General features: G+C 36.5%; 2 protein-coding genes and 1 long non-coding RNA gene across 3 annotated transcripts; 2 read left to right on the forward strand and 1 right to left on the reverse strand.

Moving 5' to 3' along the window:
• Nucleotides 1–3606: 3606 nt before the first annotated feature.
• LOC141426571 (uncharacterized) lies at nucleotides 3607–5801 on the forward strand. The gene is made up of 2 exons (XR_012451251.1): nucleotides 3607–3915; nucleotides 5628–5801. It is a non-coding gene; the product is annotated as an uncharacterized lncRNA (long non-coding RNA).
• Nucleotides 5802–7242: 1441 nt separating this feature from the next.
• LOC141426572 (NADH dehydrogenase [ubiquinone] iron-sulfur protein 6, mitochondrial-like) lies at nucleotides 7243–8780 on the forward strand. The gene is made up of 3 exons (XM_074085576.1): nucleotides 7243–7513; nucleotides 7715–7891; nucleotides 8579–8780. The coding sequence occupies exons 1-3, from the start codon at nucleotides 7391–7393 to the stop codon at nucleotides 8642–8644; spliced, it is 366 nt and encodes a 121-aa protein (XP_073941677.1). The 5' UTR covers nucleotides 7243–7390; the 3' UTR covers nucleotides 8645–8780.
• LOC141426573 (uncharacterized) lies at nucleotides 8752–11077 on the reverse strand. Its single transcript, XM_074085577.1, has 2 exons — nucleotides 10831–11077; nucleotides 8752–10041 (listed from the first exon to the last, which is right to left on the reverse strand). The coding sequence occupies exons 1-2, from the start codon at nucleotides 10925–10927 to the stop codon at nucleotides 9878–9880; spliced, it is 261 nt and encodes an 86-aa protein (XP_073941678.1). The 5' UTR covers nucleotides 10928–11077; the 3' UTR covers nucleotides 8752–9877.
• Nucleotides 11078–14483: the final 3406 nt, after the last annotated feature.

Below are 14483 nucleotides of genomic sequence, written 5' to 3' on the forward strand. Positions count from 1 at the left end.
TAAAGTTAGAGGACCGTAGACCCTCCTTTATCTCCCTGCTAAGTCACAAAATGGCCGCCACAAGTTTGAACAGCTGATTTTGACAAGAGCAAAAAACCACACCGAAGATATTTATAGTGAAGGCAGGGCTACGCAAAGATTAAAAAAAAAAACTGGAAAATTTATTTTCAGGAATTTGTATTTAAAAATCCTCTAAATTAGCAACAATAAATTAACAATAAATATGAAAAAAAATAGGATGATTAACATAATTATGGCTTTTTGCACAACATAAACATGCGAATCGGAAATGGCGGGAAAAACAACATCTCGCTTTTATTTTTTTTCGTGCTAATTTGCTGTCACTGCTGTCAATTTTTTTTTTAATTATCGATTAGGCCATTTTTTGTCTTTGATTTGTCAAGGTGGCCAACATAACGCGTCTAATCCGTCTATCAGCAGCTCAACAACTAGCAGACTGCTAGCAAGTGTTTATGAATCATACTTCTTGACAACCGTCTATTAAGCTTAATCGTCTGCTAAGTAACAGACCGATCAAACCTCAATTAAGGTTTTTTTATGAATAAGGCTGTAACAAGCTTAATCAGTCTGCTAAGTAACAGACCGATCAAACCTCAATTAAGGATTTTTTATGAATAAGGCTGTTAAAATGTATTACCAGAAAAAGAGCTTATCTTCACGGCACATGCGTCCCTTTGTTGAGAAGCGCAGTTTTTCGGCAATAACTCAAAAACGGTATATCCGATCTTGTTGAAACCAATGTTCGTTAAAAGTATTTATTAAGCGTTACCTTTCCATATTTTTTGGACAAACGGTTTACAAGATAGCGAGGGGCACACAATTTTTCCTACTTTGGGAGCGATTATTTCTGGAAAACTTCACTTAATCAAAAAAGTTTTTGAGAAACCTTACCATCTTTTCAAAAGAGCTGTCGAACTATGTGCCACACGTTGCAGCGAGTTAAAAAAAAATCTTTTTTTTTTTTTTTTTTTTCAATTTCTGTTACGTGTATGGATGCCCCCATACCAACCCCTATAAATATTTATTTAACTACAAAACTAAATAGCGGCTTTGACAAGACATCTGTACTCCAAATTTCATTGATATACATCTTGTAGTTTTCGAGTAAAATGCCTGTGACAAACGAACGGACGGACAGACAGACAGACGGACCTGTTAAGTTCGCCTTTACAAAGTCAAGGAACCGAAACACGTACCAGGGTGGAACCTTTTCATATCCAATTTCGCTGTGATTCTTTGGCAGATGTATGGGATGTCAACATGACATTAGTAGCACATTGGTTCCACCCTAGTACGTGATTCATTTTCCTTGACCGTAACTCAACGTTTATTTATTTGCTTGTCGTCAAGCCCAAGGTCGGTAAATGAGTGCCCGTACTGATACTGCTGCGCGCGCTGCTGCAGGCCCACCTGCTGGGCTACTACGAAACTCGAAATTCGTGTCGTGCGGTCCCTTTGACACTTATACTATATAATACGAGAGCGAGAGAGAGACGGTACGATACGAACTTCGAGTTTCGTAGTAGCCCAGCTGCACACGCACGTTGCGGCGCATGCTACGGAAGGGGGAGGGTGGCGCTACCAAGAGCGCAGCCTAAGGTATCGCCAATATCTGGAAGAATTATATTTTTTCTTTTAGAAGTATAAAATTTTACTCGCAAATGTGATGAAAAACATTGTATGTCGCACGGGCGGTACTAGAATTACGAACATCGACTCATTAAAGCCCGAAGTCAGACTCTCGTTCGTAATTCCTTATTTACCGCCCTTAAGACACAATGTACTATTATTTATTACAATAAAGAGTTTACATACATGCATACATACTATGAGAAAATTAGTCATAATCATTATCCCTATACATACATACAGGCCTTCTCTCACAATTTGGGCTTGGGCGTTATTTTTAACGCAGGCCCAGTGTGAATTGAAATATAGCACACACCATTAATTATTTTGCAGGTTTGTGTACGTGTCTTTACAATATTATCCTTCAACGAAAAACACGTGAAAATATCAAATTAGACTAATCGCACCTTTAAAATTAAACTGAAATTAAAATTTAACCATATTGTGTTTTATTTAAGTTTATTTTGGAACTATGAATATTTCGAATTGTTTCAGTTTAATTTTAAAGGTGCGACTTGTTTATTTTTATTTCAAATTTAATTGGTTGGGTAGTAATCGAAGGTTCTTTTGAACAACAAATGAAAAAGTCCATCACTAAGTCAGTTTTTATTTATTTATTTATATCGATCAATCAAATTAGCCCACATACAGCCACTGCTGAGTAAAGGCCTCTTGCATTTTCACGCCACTTTCCCAGTCTTGTGCCAGTCTCATACACAGCTTACCAGCCGACAATGTATGTTTTGACAGTGTTTTTCACTCTGTATTCATTTTCATTCCAACTCAGACGGGCAATTTTATAATAATTATTTCTATATTACCATCACCGCCATTATCATCATATCATATCAGCCACAGGACGTTCACCGGTGGACTTTAGGCCTCCCCCATATTTTCCCGTGTTGCCAATACTCGCCACGCTTGATAAGCGGGTTGACGAGCGCAGTATAGGATGTGGGGGGTTGCTTGGAAAACGCTGCTGCCCATCTTCTGATATTATCCCTCAGCCGATTTCTACGGCACCCACGGGGGTGGTGGAAGTTGTATGTTGTACTTAGCCTCTACTGTACTTACTTTTTAATTTCCTTATAATGCGTCTTTTTCGAGACCAGAGTATTGATGGTTTATGTAATTTTTTCGATAAGTTCGTGGCTCCATAGTTTCCAATGTGAATTATTAATTATTATTGATTATTATTAATAATTATTATTGTTAATTATTCAGTTCAATTCTTGAAGATATAACTACATTCACATTATAGATTATAGATAATGATAATCCCGCCAATTTCGAGGACAAATTACGATAATTAATTTAGGAAAAAATGACTCCATTAGTTTATACAATGTCATGACAACAAACGAACAAAAAATTACGATTTGACAAGTGAGAAGTGAGATTTTTTATTTTTATTTTATCTTAAGGAAAAAGCTAAAGCCATAGGCCGCCATCAAGGGGAATAATAATAATAGCTAAAGCCACAAGCCATACAGCCTTTGTTTGATTTTATCACTACTAATTTATAATCTGTTAATGCAATTTTCCGTAACTACTTATTTGTTAATATGTTCATGTTATGTAATTTTCTTCCTAATTTCTGTCGGGAATCCAAAGAATTGACAATACATTTTTTCGTTGCGCTTCAGTCTTTTGACTGACGGGCTTTGTACCTATGGCCAGCAAAAATATTTTAAAAAAGGGAAACGCGCTTTTAAATGGTAATTTATGTGATTTTGATCAGACAAATCAAACGAAATCTGGCAACGCCGCTTGGCAAGGAATTGTCGGCGAATTGACAACGTAGCCTCAACGCACACTACTAATGGAGCCGTTGGCGTACGATAACACTGTCGCCATCCACTCACATATTGACAAAAATTAACTAAAATAATCATCTAGATTAAGCTATTAATCAAAAGCTTTCTTTAGGTAAATAAAAAATGCCTCAAATAAAAAACAAAGTAAACGTCAACAGATGTGGTTTTAGTTTCAAATTATTCTTTCAAGCGCACATGATTATGTAAATAAATGAGTATGGAAGTCGTGCCACCTTAATGCAAAGCGGCTCATTCCAGCCTAACTTTAACGCATAAAATGATTGTAGATTTGACATATGTGACAAAATATTTAGCCACTAATACTAATTTAAATACCACTTAAGTATGTAATAATTTGAACTTGCTTTTTTTCAGACTCCCAAATATCTCTCAACGACGATTCGGATAGTCTGTCGGGTGAAGAGGATATCAATCGCGTTAACGGCAGGTTAGTATTATCAATCAAGTCGAGATTAGAATACGATTGACCACATAATATGTCGTTTTTAAATTAATACATGAAATGACATTGTCAAAGGCAAAGTCTGCAGGTACCTACATGAAAGTACTTATTTCAGTACGAAGAAGTTCTCAAGCTTGGGCAAAACATAAATAGTGTTATTATCTAATATTTAAATTATATTACGACTAGCGGAGCCGGCAGACGTTGTCCTGCCCGAAAAAACACTACATTAAAATTATGATAACATACTAACAACAGCGCCTTTTTAGGGTTCTGTAGTCAACTAGGAACCCTTATAGTTTCGCCATGTCTGTCTGTCTGTCTGTCCGTTCGCGGCTAAGCTCAGAGACGGTTAGTACTAGAAAGCTGTAATTTGGCATGAATATACTTATCATGATTGGTTTTTTTGGAGTCTTTTTGTACTTTTTATTTCAACCCCAAATTTGTTACTTTTACGGTCATCCCGTGAAAACCACATCGAAAATACAAACTGCGACATGGTTTCACAGAAAAACCAATCATAATTTGATTGCTTAGTAGCGACATCTCTTGTCTGGGTGAGCGGTTAGTTCCGAAAAAATGTTGACGTCTCTCGATGAGAGCTAAACATAGATGTCGCTAGTGCTGCTGCTTAAGTAGCGTACCTAGTAGGAAAAAAGCAACCTGAGATATGTGTGCATAGGAGAAATTTGTGTCTAGACTCCTGTCCAGCGGTGGTGTAGGGGTTATAGCACGGAGCATGGAATGCTGAGGACCTAAGTTCGATTCCCAGCGCTGGTCTCTTTCTGGTTATTCTGTGCATCCATGTCTCAGTTTGTATTTTCTATACAGGGTGGCCCAATTATATCGGTCAGTATGGGAAAGTCTGAAACTATACGACATACGAAAATTTCTTCTTAGGAACCATGACATCGATTTTAATAACAAAAAAAAACTGCATTCATGCATTTAAAAAAAAAACCTGTACTCAGCTCGGGAATCAAACCCGGTTGTTTTGAAAAAAAAAACTTACACTACTTCTATTTAGATATCGATTGTGTACGTCTAAGTAAATGTGTCCATGAAACATTATGTCTAAAATTGTTCTAAAATTTACAAACAACACCTCTTAGGCCTCCATACACCGACAGCGGTATGGTGATCTTAAGTTTCAATACAAAATTAATGTTCACTTTGTTCGTTCGTTCAGTTCGTTTACAGTCAAACAGTCACCGTACAGTCTACCCTCATCTTGCAGCTGGCAACAGAGAGCTGCCCGACCCGCCGCATATGCATTGCTACAATTCGCACCGACTACTCGGCGCTTTCTATCTACATGCGCCCCGCATATACCCCACTTACTCAGACAGCTGCATCGGAGCAGTCGCATTATGGTCAAAACAACTGCAAAGGACTGCTTGCTGCTTGGGTCAGTCGTCGAGGTCGAGCAGTTGACTCCAACCGCGACACGACCGCTCCCGTGCAGCCGGCAACAACGACTTCTACAGGCAGAAGTCGGAATCGACTTCAACCCAATTGCTCTATGCAGTCCTTGTGCATTTGTGTTCAATCGCAACAGGACTGCTCTCATTCAGCCAGTCGAGCTGTTCGAGCATCCTCTTTGTATTTTATGAACGAAGTTAAGGACCTATTTCACCGCATAAAACATTAAAAAACTATTAGAGGACAGTGATATATGAGTTTTTTTTTTTTTGCAGAAGTACGGCAGATAATCGTACGGAAGAGTTGTATGGGACTACCGATTTGTTGACTGAGAAGGCTACCGAAAACGACGCAATATACACAAATGATCTCAAAGTATTTTCTTAAGCTGTTGATATTTATAGGTACAAAATATATGCAGCAGCTGTAATAAATAATGTAAGATATTATATAGCATTATTTCTCGCACATTAATCTCGCGTTGTTTAGCTGGTTTTGATCCTACGTTTTGATCATCCATAATAGGGCATATTAGCCAAAGCTCTGCGCAGGGGGCGACACTAGCGCCAACCCATCATAATGTCACGTCAGTTCTCTTTATATTTTGTCGCCATGACAGATCATGACCAAAGAGTATTAGTACCTATAGAAATCATGATAATATATATATTTTTTTAATATCATGTTAGTAACATGATATTTTACATCGATACGATACGATAGAGCTATATTTCCCAAAATTTAATTGAAATAATACGATATTATGGCATTTATGACATACTCGAAAAACTGTTTAGGGTTTTGTGCTAGTGCTGCACGCTGACGGGAGAAAAATTTATTAATATTCCCTATTACCAAGCATACATTTTTTTATTTTAAGTATTGTGGCTTTTTTAAGTATTAATTTTTTTGTTAAGTTGTGATACTTATTAATAAACCTTTCGACTAATTTATTTTATTTATTTAGTTAGTCCATTTTGTTTTGTATTGATAGTTTCCATTATACAAGCATCATGAAAAAAAAAGAATGTTTTTGTACTAATTCCGCCACGCAAAGCAAGCCCAAAGGCTGGTATGGGGAACCTAGAAAAAAATAGTAAAGGGACATCTCGTGATTGGGATACTTATAATATAAACCAGAGAATTCGATGATTCGATGTGCACGGTATTATAAAAGCGAATACATTTATTCCTCAGAGTTGGGGCTAGGGGATAGAGGGATAATATTTAGTAACTAAGTTTCAGAGGATATTAACATCGTTCTTGTAACTGCTGTAAATCAAATTAAATACCTACCGACGACCTAAAAAAGAGCAGAAATATGTTATAAGGTATTATTAGGTATAACTTTCTACTTTTACACCATTGTTACCAAAGTAAGTTAAAGCAGATCAAACCGATGTGATGGTACTCTCTTGTTATTTTAACCTTCTACTAGGTACTCCACATAAATAAATGGTAAGCTAAGAGAATGAGCGTGGCGGAACCCCGGATTTAAGGAGGCACGTGCTTCAGGCAGCACTTACACTAAAGGGGAATATGTTGAGAAAACAACCCTATTTTTTACAAATTGCATGAATTTTATGTGCTAAGCAAGGACGGCCAAATTTACTTTTCCACGCTCACGGTTCTAAAATTTTAAATTCAACACTGACGTGTTGTGGCATCGATCGTTTTTATTACTTAGGTATTTTGGTACTTACCATACAAAGGTCTTTAAAATATGACGTCCTCGCTGTTACCAGAGAACTTTTTGACTTTCTAGCATAAAAAATATCCTATTTGTTAATCCAGGTTTAAAATTATTTGTGTGCCAAATGCATATTCGGTTGCATGAATTAGATACTTTTGTCTTCGTTCGGAAGAAAAAAGAAAAAAACTGACTGTCGTCTGCTGTCACTGTCAAACACCAAACGTAAAAAACGTAACCCTCCTTCGGGCAGTCGGGTAAAAAACTGGGTTTGATTTGATCTGAAATTATTGTTTCTTGAGCTGATAAGCAATTAAATATTTTTAATTTAGCTTAAAGCTATTTACAATGAGTTTGAATATCAGGTTGTCCCCATTACTTAAAAAAATCCCATCTAAAAGCGTGAATCCGCTGTTACGCCGCTTCGTTTGCATTGATAAAACGGAAGACGTGCAAACTCACACAGGCCAAGTAATAAAAATTGATTTATTGTTACAAAATAACATTGTTAATTTTATTATAATACGTAATATCTTAATGTGCTACAATCACGGGAGTTAATTTGACCACAAATGAGTTATTATATAACAGCTTTGACTGAAATTTTCACAACAAACTGCTCTTGACAGTAATGCTTAAATTTTTCTACAAATACTGTAGTAAACTTTACAGAAATGGGACTCTGATGACTACAGAATGGTGAGGTTCACTAATGCTCCAAAACAAGTGAATCACAGCTGGGCTGCAAATCTGATAGCCTCAGTCCCACCAAAGCAAGTGACTAAAAGAGTAGTATGGTGTGACGGTGGCAGTGGCCCTGAAGGACACCCAAGAGTTTACATTAATTTGGTAAGCATTTGATGTATGCTTTGCAATCTTGAAGAGTAGTCAGTTGCTACAAATAAAGAAGTTAAAGTTCAGCATTCAACTACTCCTTGTCTAAATATAGTTAGTTAAGTAAAAAAAAACATAAGTTTATATACAGGATGTCCACTACAAATCAAAAAACAAAATCCTGGATATTTCCTGACCACATTTCTAAGTTTCCCTGACCAATCTTGTACATTTCAAAGCAGGTTATATGACACATGATTTTTTTTTTACTGCCCAAGATGCTAAGCTAGACCTGATAATGGAAATTCACTGCACACTGAACATGCTCACTTTTTGTTGACTGTTCTTATGGTGCCACTCTATAATAGGTATGTTGCCCAGAACTGGACCAACTGGTGTCAAAATATCAAGCTAAGTTTTGGGAAATCACAAGTTTTTTCCCTGACTTTTTGGATTTCTAGCAAATTTCCCTGACCACCTTGAGCTTCCCAGAGCTTCCTTGATTTTCCAGAAAGTGGACACCAAGTTATACCAAAAACTAGTTGATTTTCATTTTCAATGTCTTCAATATGAAGCTTAATAAAACATAGAATTCCATTTTCTGAGTCTTTATTATTAGCTTGTCTTTATTGGTCACATGTTACCAATGTTTAGCAGTGATAGTATTTAATAACTAACATTTCTTTACTCAACATATTTCAGGACAAGCCTGGTGATCACTCCTGCGGTTACTGCGGACTGCGCTTTGAAAAAACAAACAACCACTAAAAAATTGCTTTGCAAATGTGACATGGTAGAAAATTTACACAGAAACTTATTTCTCGTCACTAGTGTGTAGCTTTTCTTTGTTATTAGATTAAAATTAAATCACAGCATGGTGGAATAAATAACTTTATTTACATAACTAAGTGTTTCAGTGTACATTTTAGGACAAGTATCTGGGCGACCGAGCTTTGCTTGGGCTAAAACTATAATAAGCGTTTTACCAGAGATAAGACTAAGTTTGATTGATTTATCATTCCTGAAAACCCCCACATACAGAATTTCATCGAAATCATTGGAGCAGTTTTTGAGATTTCCAATATATATACAAGAATATAGAAGAAAGCATGGTTAAAGGTATTAATTACATTAGGACGACTTAATTAGCATTCAACAAAATTAAATGTTCTTAACTTCAAGTTCATGGTACTAACCATTGCCACCAGCTACCAACAGGTTGAGGAACATTATTTGTTTAATGCTATGCTATTGTATTATTAGAGCTCAAATAATCAAGAAATCTAACTTAATAATTGACATCCTTTTAATATCAATGTCATAAGTATGTTTACATTAAAGATTTAAATTATGGTGTACTATGTGCCCCTGATTGCATTTCAACTAAAACCAATATATACAGAGCGGCAAAAAAATGGCCCTCAAATGTATGCAGAATAGGCAATTTTGTAGAGGAGAGTGGGTCAAATTTTGTGCCGCTGAGTATATATATAACTGTCTAGCAGTTTAGCCAAATATCATTTCCAATGTACAATTTTATTATACTATTTTGAATAATAACAAAAGAAAAGTGTATTGTAGACAAGGTTATTGAATGCAAGAGTTTACAGAACAATAATATTATTAATATTGGAAATAGTTCAGTATTATTAAACTTCTATTATAATACTGTTCAGATGTAGCGCATAATGGTTTTGTCATATTTATTGTTGGAAGAGTTTGTATTTATCATGCTTTTATAATTAGCTCCCATCGTACAGCCGTTTTGACAGTTGACATTAAATAATAAAGTTCCATATTAATGGATATCAGACTGTCAGTCATTTTATACAATAATTGATTGACAATTGAGGTGCTGTTGTGTTCCAATTAGGATCCGACTTTTCTTGATGGGAATATATTATTCACTATATCTGTAAAATTTTTAACAAAACTAATGGCTATGAATATATTTATATGTATTATAAATAATGTATTAAGCCAAAAATAAGGTTTGACATATTATTTGTTAATAGATGCTAAATTCTCATTTTGTAGTTGCTGTCTAATATCAATATTGGACTGCAGTAGTTCCTTTAACTTCTGATGAATGTCATCATTTTTCTGTTCAAGGAAATCCAATGCTGTATTTAGCTCATCCAATTTTGAATCAAGCATATCATATTCTGAAAGTACAAGAAAAAAGTATTCAGTTATAATTTATAACACTTAGAAATATTATAAAATAAAAATATAGCCAGCATGTAACCAATATAAATTGATTTGAACACACAAAGGATACCAACTATACATTCTGAAGGTGTGGGATTATGAAATAAATTATTACACCTAACTGCAAATTATATACATGTAATTGTCCCTCAAACTTATTATCATGTCATGTTAAAGTCAGTTTTTTATTTGCCTTTTTTTGCCTTGTTTTTTATTTGAATAATTTTGATTTGAAATTTAGAGCATGTACAAAGCTCTGAAGGTAAACAATACATAATCAAGTACAATCAACTCTGCAAATAAACTGATAAAAGAAATTGTTAGCAAATAACCTATTTTTGCACAATTACATTAATACTTCAAAATAATATATAATTAAAAAAATATCCATACTTCTATTAGATATTATACATTATTATAAAGAAAGTAAAGTAAATGTGTGTATGGAGCCAGAATCCTGGGAAGGATATACACTATTTATTTTAACATTTGAAAGTTAATGGTAAAATTTGGACACATTTTTAAATGAAACAAGGAAACTATTTAAAATTGTGTTAACTTCTATGATAAAAACATAACAAATACAGCTAATAAATGTACATGTACGTATTTTTAGTACATTTGTGTTCGAAATACCGAGAAGTGTTACAATTTGACCGTTAATTCAAACCTTAAATTAAACGGGGTATAGGATAGTTTTATCCCAAAGAATATTTAATATCAAACAAAACTAGAAACTTCACCTTGAATTATATTTTCATCAGTACTTTCTTCGGTGATGATTTCAGAACCAGTATCACTTTTTTCTTGATTAGGTTTGGTGTTATCTTGGCCAGCCATGATTGATACAACAATATGATAAAATGAACAATTACAATATCATTAATTATTTGTTTAAACAAAGCTGAAAGGAAAAGAAAACAATTCGTGATGTGTAGTCCGCGGTATCCTTCAGCGTAGTTGTCAAAAGTAATAACCAAGATAGAGTAGTATCAAGTGACTATTCATAGACACTCGCTGCTTCGCATTTTAAAGGCACGTTTAAACGCTAAAGCGTGTCACACACTAAGCAGATACGATAAGATATCTGTATATGAACGCATATCTGTCAATATCGCTCCCTAAAAATAAATAAAAATTGTATACCTACCTACTCAGAGTAAAATATTAAAATTATAATGATTGTATCCATTCATTCCAAATAATCAAGTAAAATTATAAACATTGACTGCAACATTCCTATTAATTAAGGATTAGTAGTTAATTAATGAAATGTACGTGTATTTTTTTATTGAAATAAACAGCTTTTAATTTAATTAAAAAAAAAGATAACTTATATTTTATCGTGATGTATCTGTGGGCACCGACGTATATTGTAAGATGGCAAAGATCTTATCTGCGTATATAAATTGATCTGTGTATAATATCTGCCGATATAAATATGGTATAGTACTTTATCTGCAGATAGATACAGGTTGATGTGAGAGCCCCGCTGCAGGCGAGTAAATCTAGAAGAGATAAACACGAAAACATCCTGTATAAACAATCTGCACCAAAAAACAAGTCTACTCAGTAGGGCTACTTCGAAACTCGAAGTTCGTGTCGTGCGGTCCCTCTCGCTCTCGTATTAAATAGTATAAGTGTCAGAGGGACCGCACGACACGAACTTCGAGTTTCAAGTTTCGGAGTAGCCCTGCAGTTTGAAGGATTAAGACTGAATGTATCGTCTCGTATATTATCGTGTCTGCAGGGCTACTACGAAACTCGAAACACGAAGTTTGTATCGTACCGTCCCTCTCGCTCTCGTATTAAATAGTAATAGTGCCAGAGGGACCGCACGACACGAACTTCGAGTTTCGAGTTTCGTAGTAGCTCTGCTGCGTAGTGTGTGATAGTTTCAGATCATTAAATTATTATACGCAGATAAAATATTTTATCGTATCTGCGTAGTGTGTGACACGCTTAACTAGAAGGAAAATATATTTATAAAACAAAAAGTTCAAACATTTAGCTTAATTCTACGAATCAAAACGCATTTTGCGCGCACCTGTGACAAGGTATTTCGATTTTGAAACGAGCGTGTTTGTACATCACCATTTATTTGTTTATTCAATTTTTATCACCAGAAGTTTCGTGTACATTTTTAACTTATTAAAATCACAATTCACATATATTCGTTCGGCCATAACATCAGTTCCAATTCGCCATCTTAAAAACGCGCCGGCGCTGTACTTGTCGTCGCGGGCGGCCGTGGGGTTATTCCCTACAACGCCCACAGATGGCGCTACGGGTACTGTTGCTAGTGTACATCCTCCCCCTCCAAGCTACATGAAGTCCCGTATGTGGCTTGGCCCTAGCAGTATCACCTTTGTGGACGTCCCGAGGTCGTCGAGACTGAATAGGTAAGGCATTTTCGCCTTGTCTGCTAACAAAAGGAGTTAAAAATGACGTATGGAACTTCCCTACACTAACCACTATCACATGTGACACCTCGAACTTGTCGGCGATACCTGTCTTAATAGAGTATGGCCATCCCTTTAGGCATAAATTTCTTTGTAATACCCTTACTGGCGTTGCTTAAGGATGAATTTATTACCAATACTAGATGCCTATTTTGTATTCGGGTGCCGGACGAAGCTTTTCGTCAGCGAACTTTTCGCTTTGTCTTGAAGCAATTTGAGCAAAATTAGGGATAAACTTACGGAACCAGGAGCATGTTTGGATGAAAGACTTCAAGTTCTTCAAGTTGGTAGGCTCCTTCATTGCATAATGGCATCGAGCTTCGAAGGATCTGCTTTGATACCATCTGGAGCGACCACGTGACCAAGATAAGTGACACTCTCACGAGCAAACGAGCATTTATCCCTATTGGCCCTCAGACGAACAACCGAAGCCTGTCGAATACTCTCTGCAGGTCCTCCACGTGCTTCTCGAAGGATTCGGATATTATGCAGAGGTCGTCTAAATAGCAAAGTAAGGTAACATTTTTGAGGGTATTACCTGAACGAAACGGTCCATCAGACGTTGAAACGTCGCCGGTGCGTTTTTCAACCCGAACGGCATGCGCGTGAACCTGAAGGTCCGTAGTGCGTGACGAAAGCAGTCTTGTCACGATCCTCTGGCGCAACACTTACTTGCAGTATCCAGACTTTAAGTCTATAGTGGACATAAAACAGTTTTGCTTCGTTGCCTGAAGTAACTCGTCAATAACCGAATGGGATAAGAAATCAGTTTTGGTCACATTATTGAGCTTGCGGTAGTCAACACAAAATCTAACACCATTACCTTTTTTAGGAACTAGAATGGCGGGAGCAGTCCAGGCAGACTCACATTCTTCGATTACCCCTTCACTTAGATCTGTCTGTCTCATGATTCTTTCTTAGCAGGAGTAAGGCGATACGGCGGAGAAGACACCGGCGGATGATTACCTGTATCGATGTGGTGTTCGGCAAAGGTGGTCGGAGCTCCCCTGATTTAAAGATGTCTGCGTTAGAATAAAGTAGACCTGCAGTTTATTACGCTGAGTAGATTGCAGCATAACACCTTCGTCGCTGCGAAGTATGTCGGCTGATGAACACGTGACGTGACTACTCTCGGCGATTCGAATTCTACTGGATACTGTGTGAGTTTCCTCAGAGAAACGCCACTTGGCAGTTGCAAAATCCATCGAAATGGCAGCTTTAACTAGAAAATCATACCTAGTAACGTATCATTACCTGACGCGTCTGGCAATACAACAAACTCAAGTGACACGGTCTTATGCTTTACAACAACATCTAGTGTTGTTGTGAGCACCTTCATATTCTGCACAGATCCATCTGCTAACCTAATGGACATGAAAGATTCAGAAAAAAATTGGTTGTGTTTCTTTAACAAAGCATACAACGAACAACCTACTACAGACCGTTTTGCGGCTGTATCTATTAAGCTCTGCCCTTATGCCTAAAATAGTTACACCCAAAATTGGTCGCTGTTTTGTACCACTGGTTTGAGGAGAGTGCAAATCGGCTGACGCACAATCAAAATCTAACGAAGGTGGAGCACAGACTGAATCATACTAGGATTCGGCGTAATCCGGCTGTTAATAGACGTAGAAACGTTATCGTAAACGTCTGAACAGGTTACCAATAACACACGTGAAACCTCCTGTATTCAGAGAAATCAGTATCAAATTTCATCCCCCTTAAATTAGCATCGTCACCCGAAGCGTTGCGAAAGTGTCACATGTGGATAATGAACACTCACCGTAACAAAATACTACCACCGTGAGTGGTACTGCGGAGGCCAAACACGTTTATACGGTTGAGACCTACCAGCTTAACGCACATTTTTGATTATTTTCTGATCCTATCAGTTAACATACACATCACTATTAAGTTCTGGCCTACTTGCTTAA

This window comes from Choristoneura fumiferana, chromosome 3 (assembly GCF_025370935.1).
Source record: "Choristoneura fumiferana chromosome 3, NRCan_CFum_1, whole genome shotgun sequence".
Classification (NCBI taxonomy): domain Eukaryota; kingdom Metazoa; phylum Arthropoda; class Insecta; order Lepidoptera; family Tortricidae; genus Choristoneura; species Choristoneura fumiferana.

Excerpts from the sequence above, each read along its gene's own strand:
- LOC141426572 (XM_074085576.1), top strand. The coding sequence starts at position 7,391 with ATGAGTTTGAATATCAGGTTGTCCCCATTACTTAAAAAAATCCCATCT. Across the intron at positions 7,514-7,714 it reads TGCAAACTCACACAGGCCAA|AAATGGGACTCTGATGACTA; the intron begins GTAATAAAAATT and ends TAAACTTTACAG. Across the intron at positions 7,892-8,578 it reads CAAGAGTTTACATTAATTTG|GACAAGCCTGGTGATCACTC; the intron begins GTAAGCATTTGA and ends AACATATTTCAG.
- LOC141426573 (XM_074085577.1), bottom strand. The coding sequence starts at position 10,927 with ATGGCTGGCCAAGATAACACCAAACCTAATCAAGAAAAAAGTGATACT. Across the intron at positions 10,042-10,830 it reads TGATGAAAATATAATTCAAG|AATATGATATGCTTGATTCA; the intron begins GTGAAGTTTCTA and ends TTGTACTTTCAG.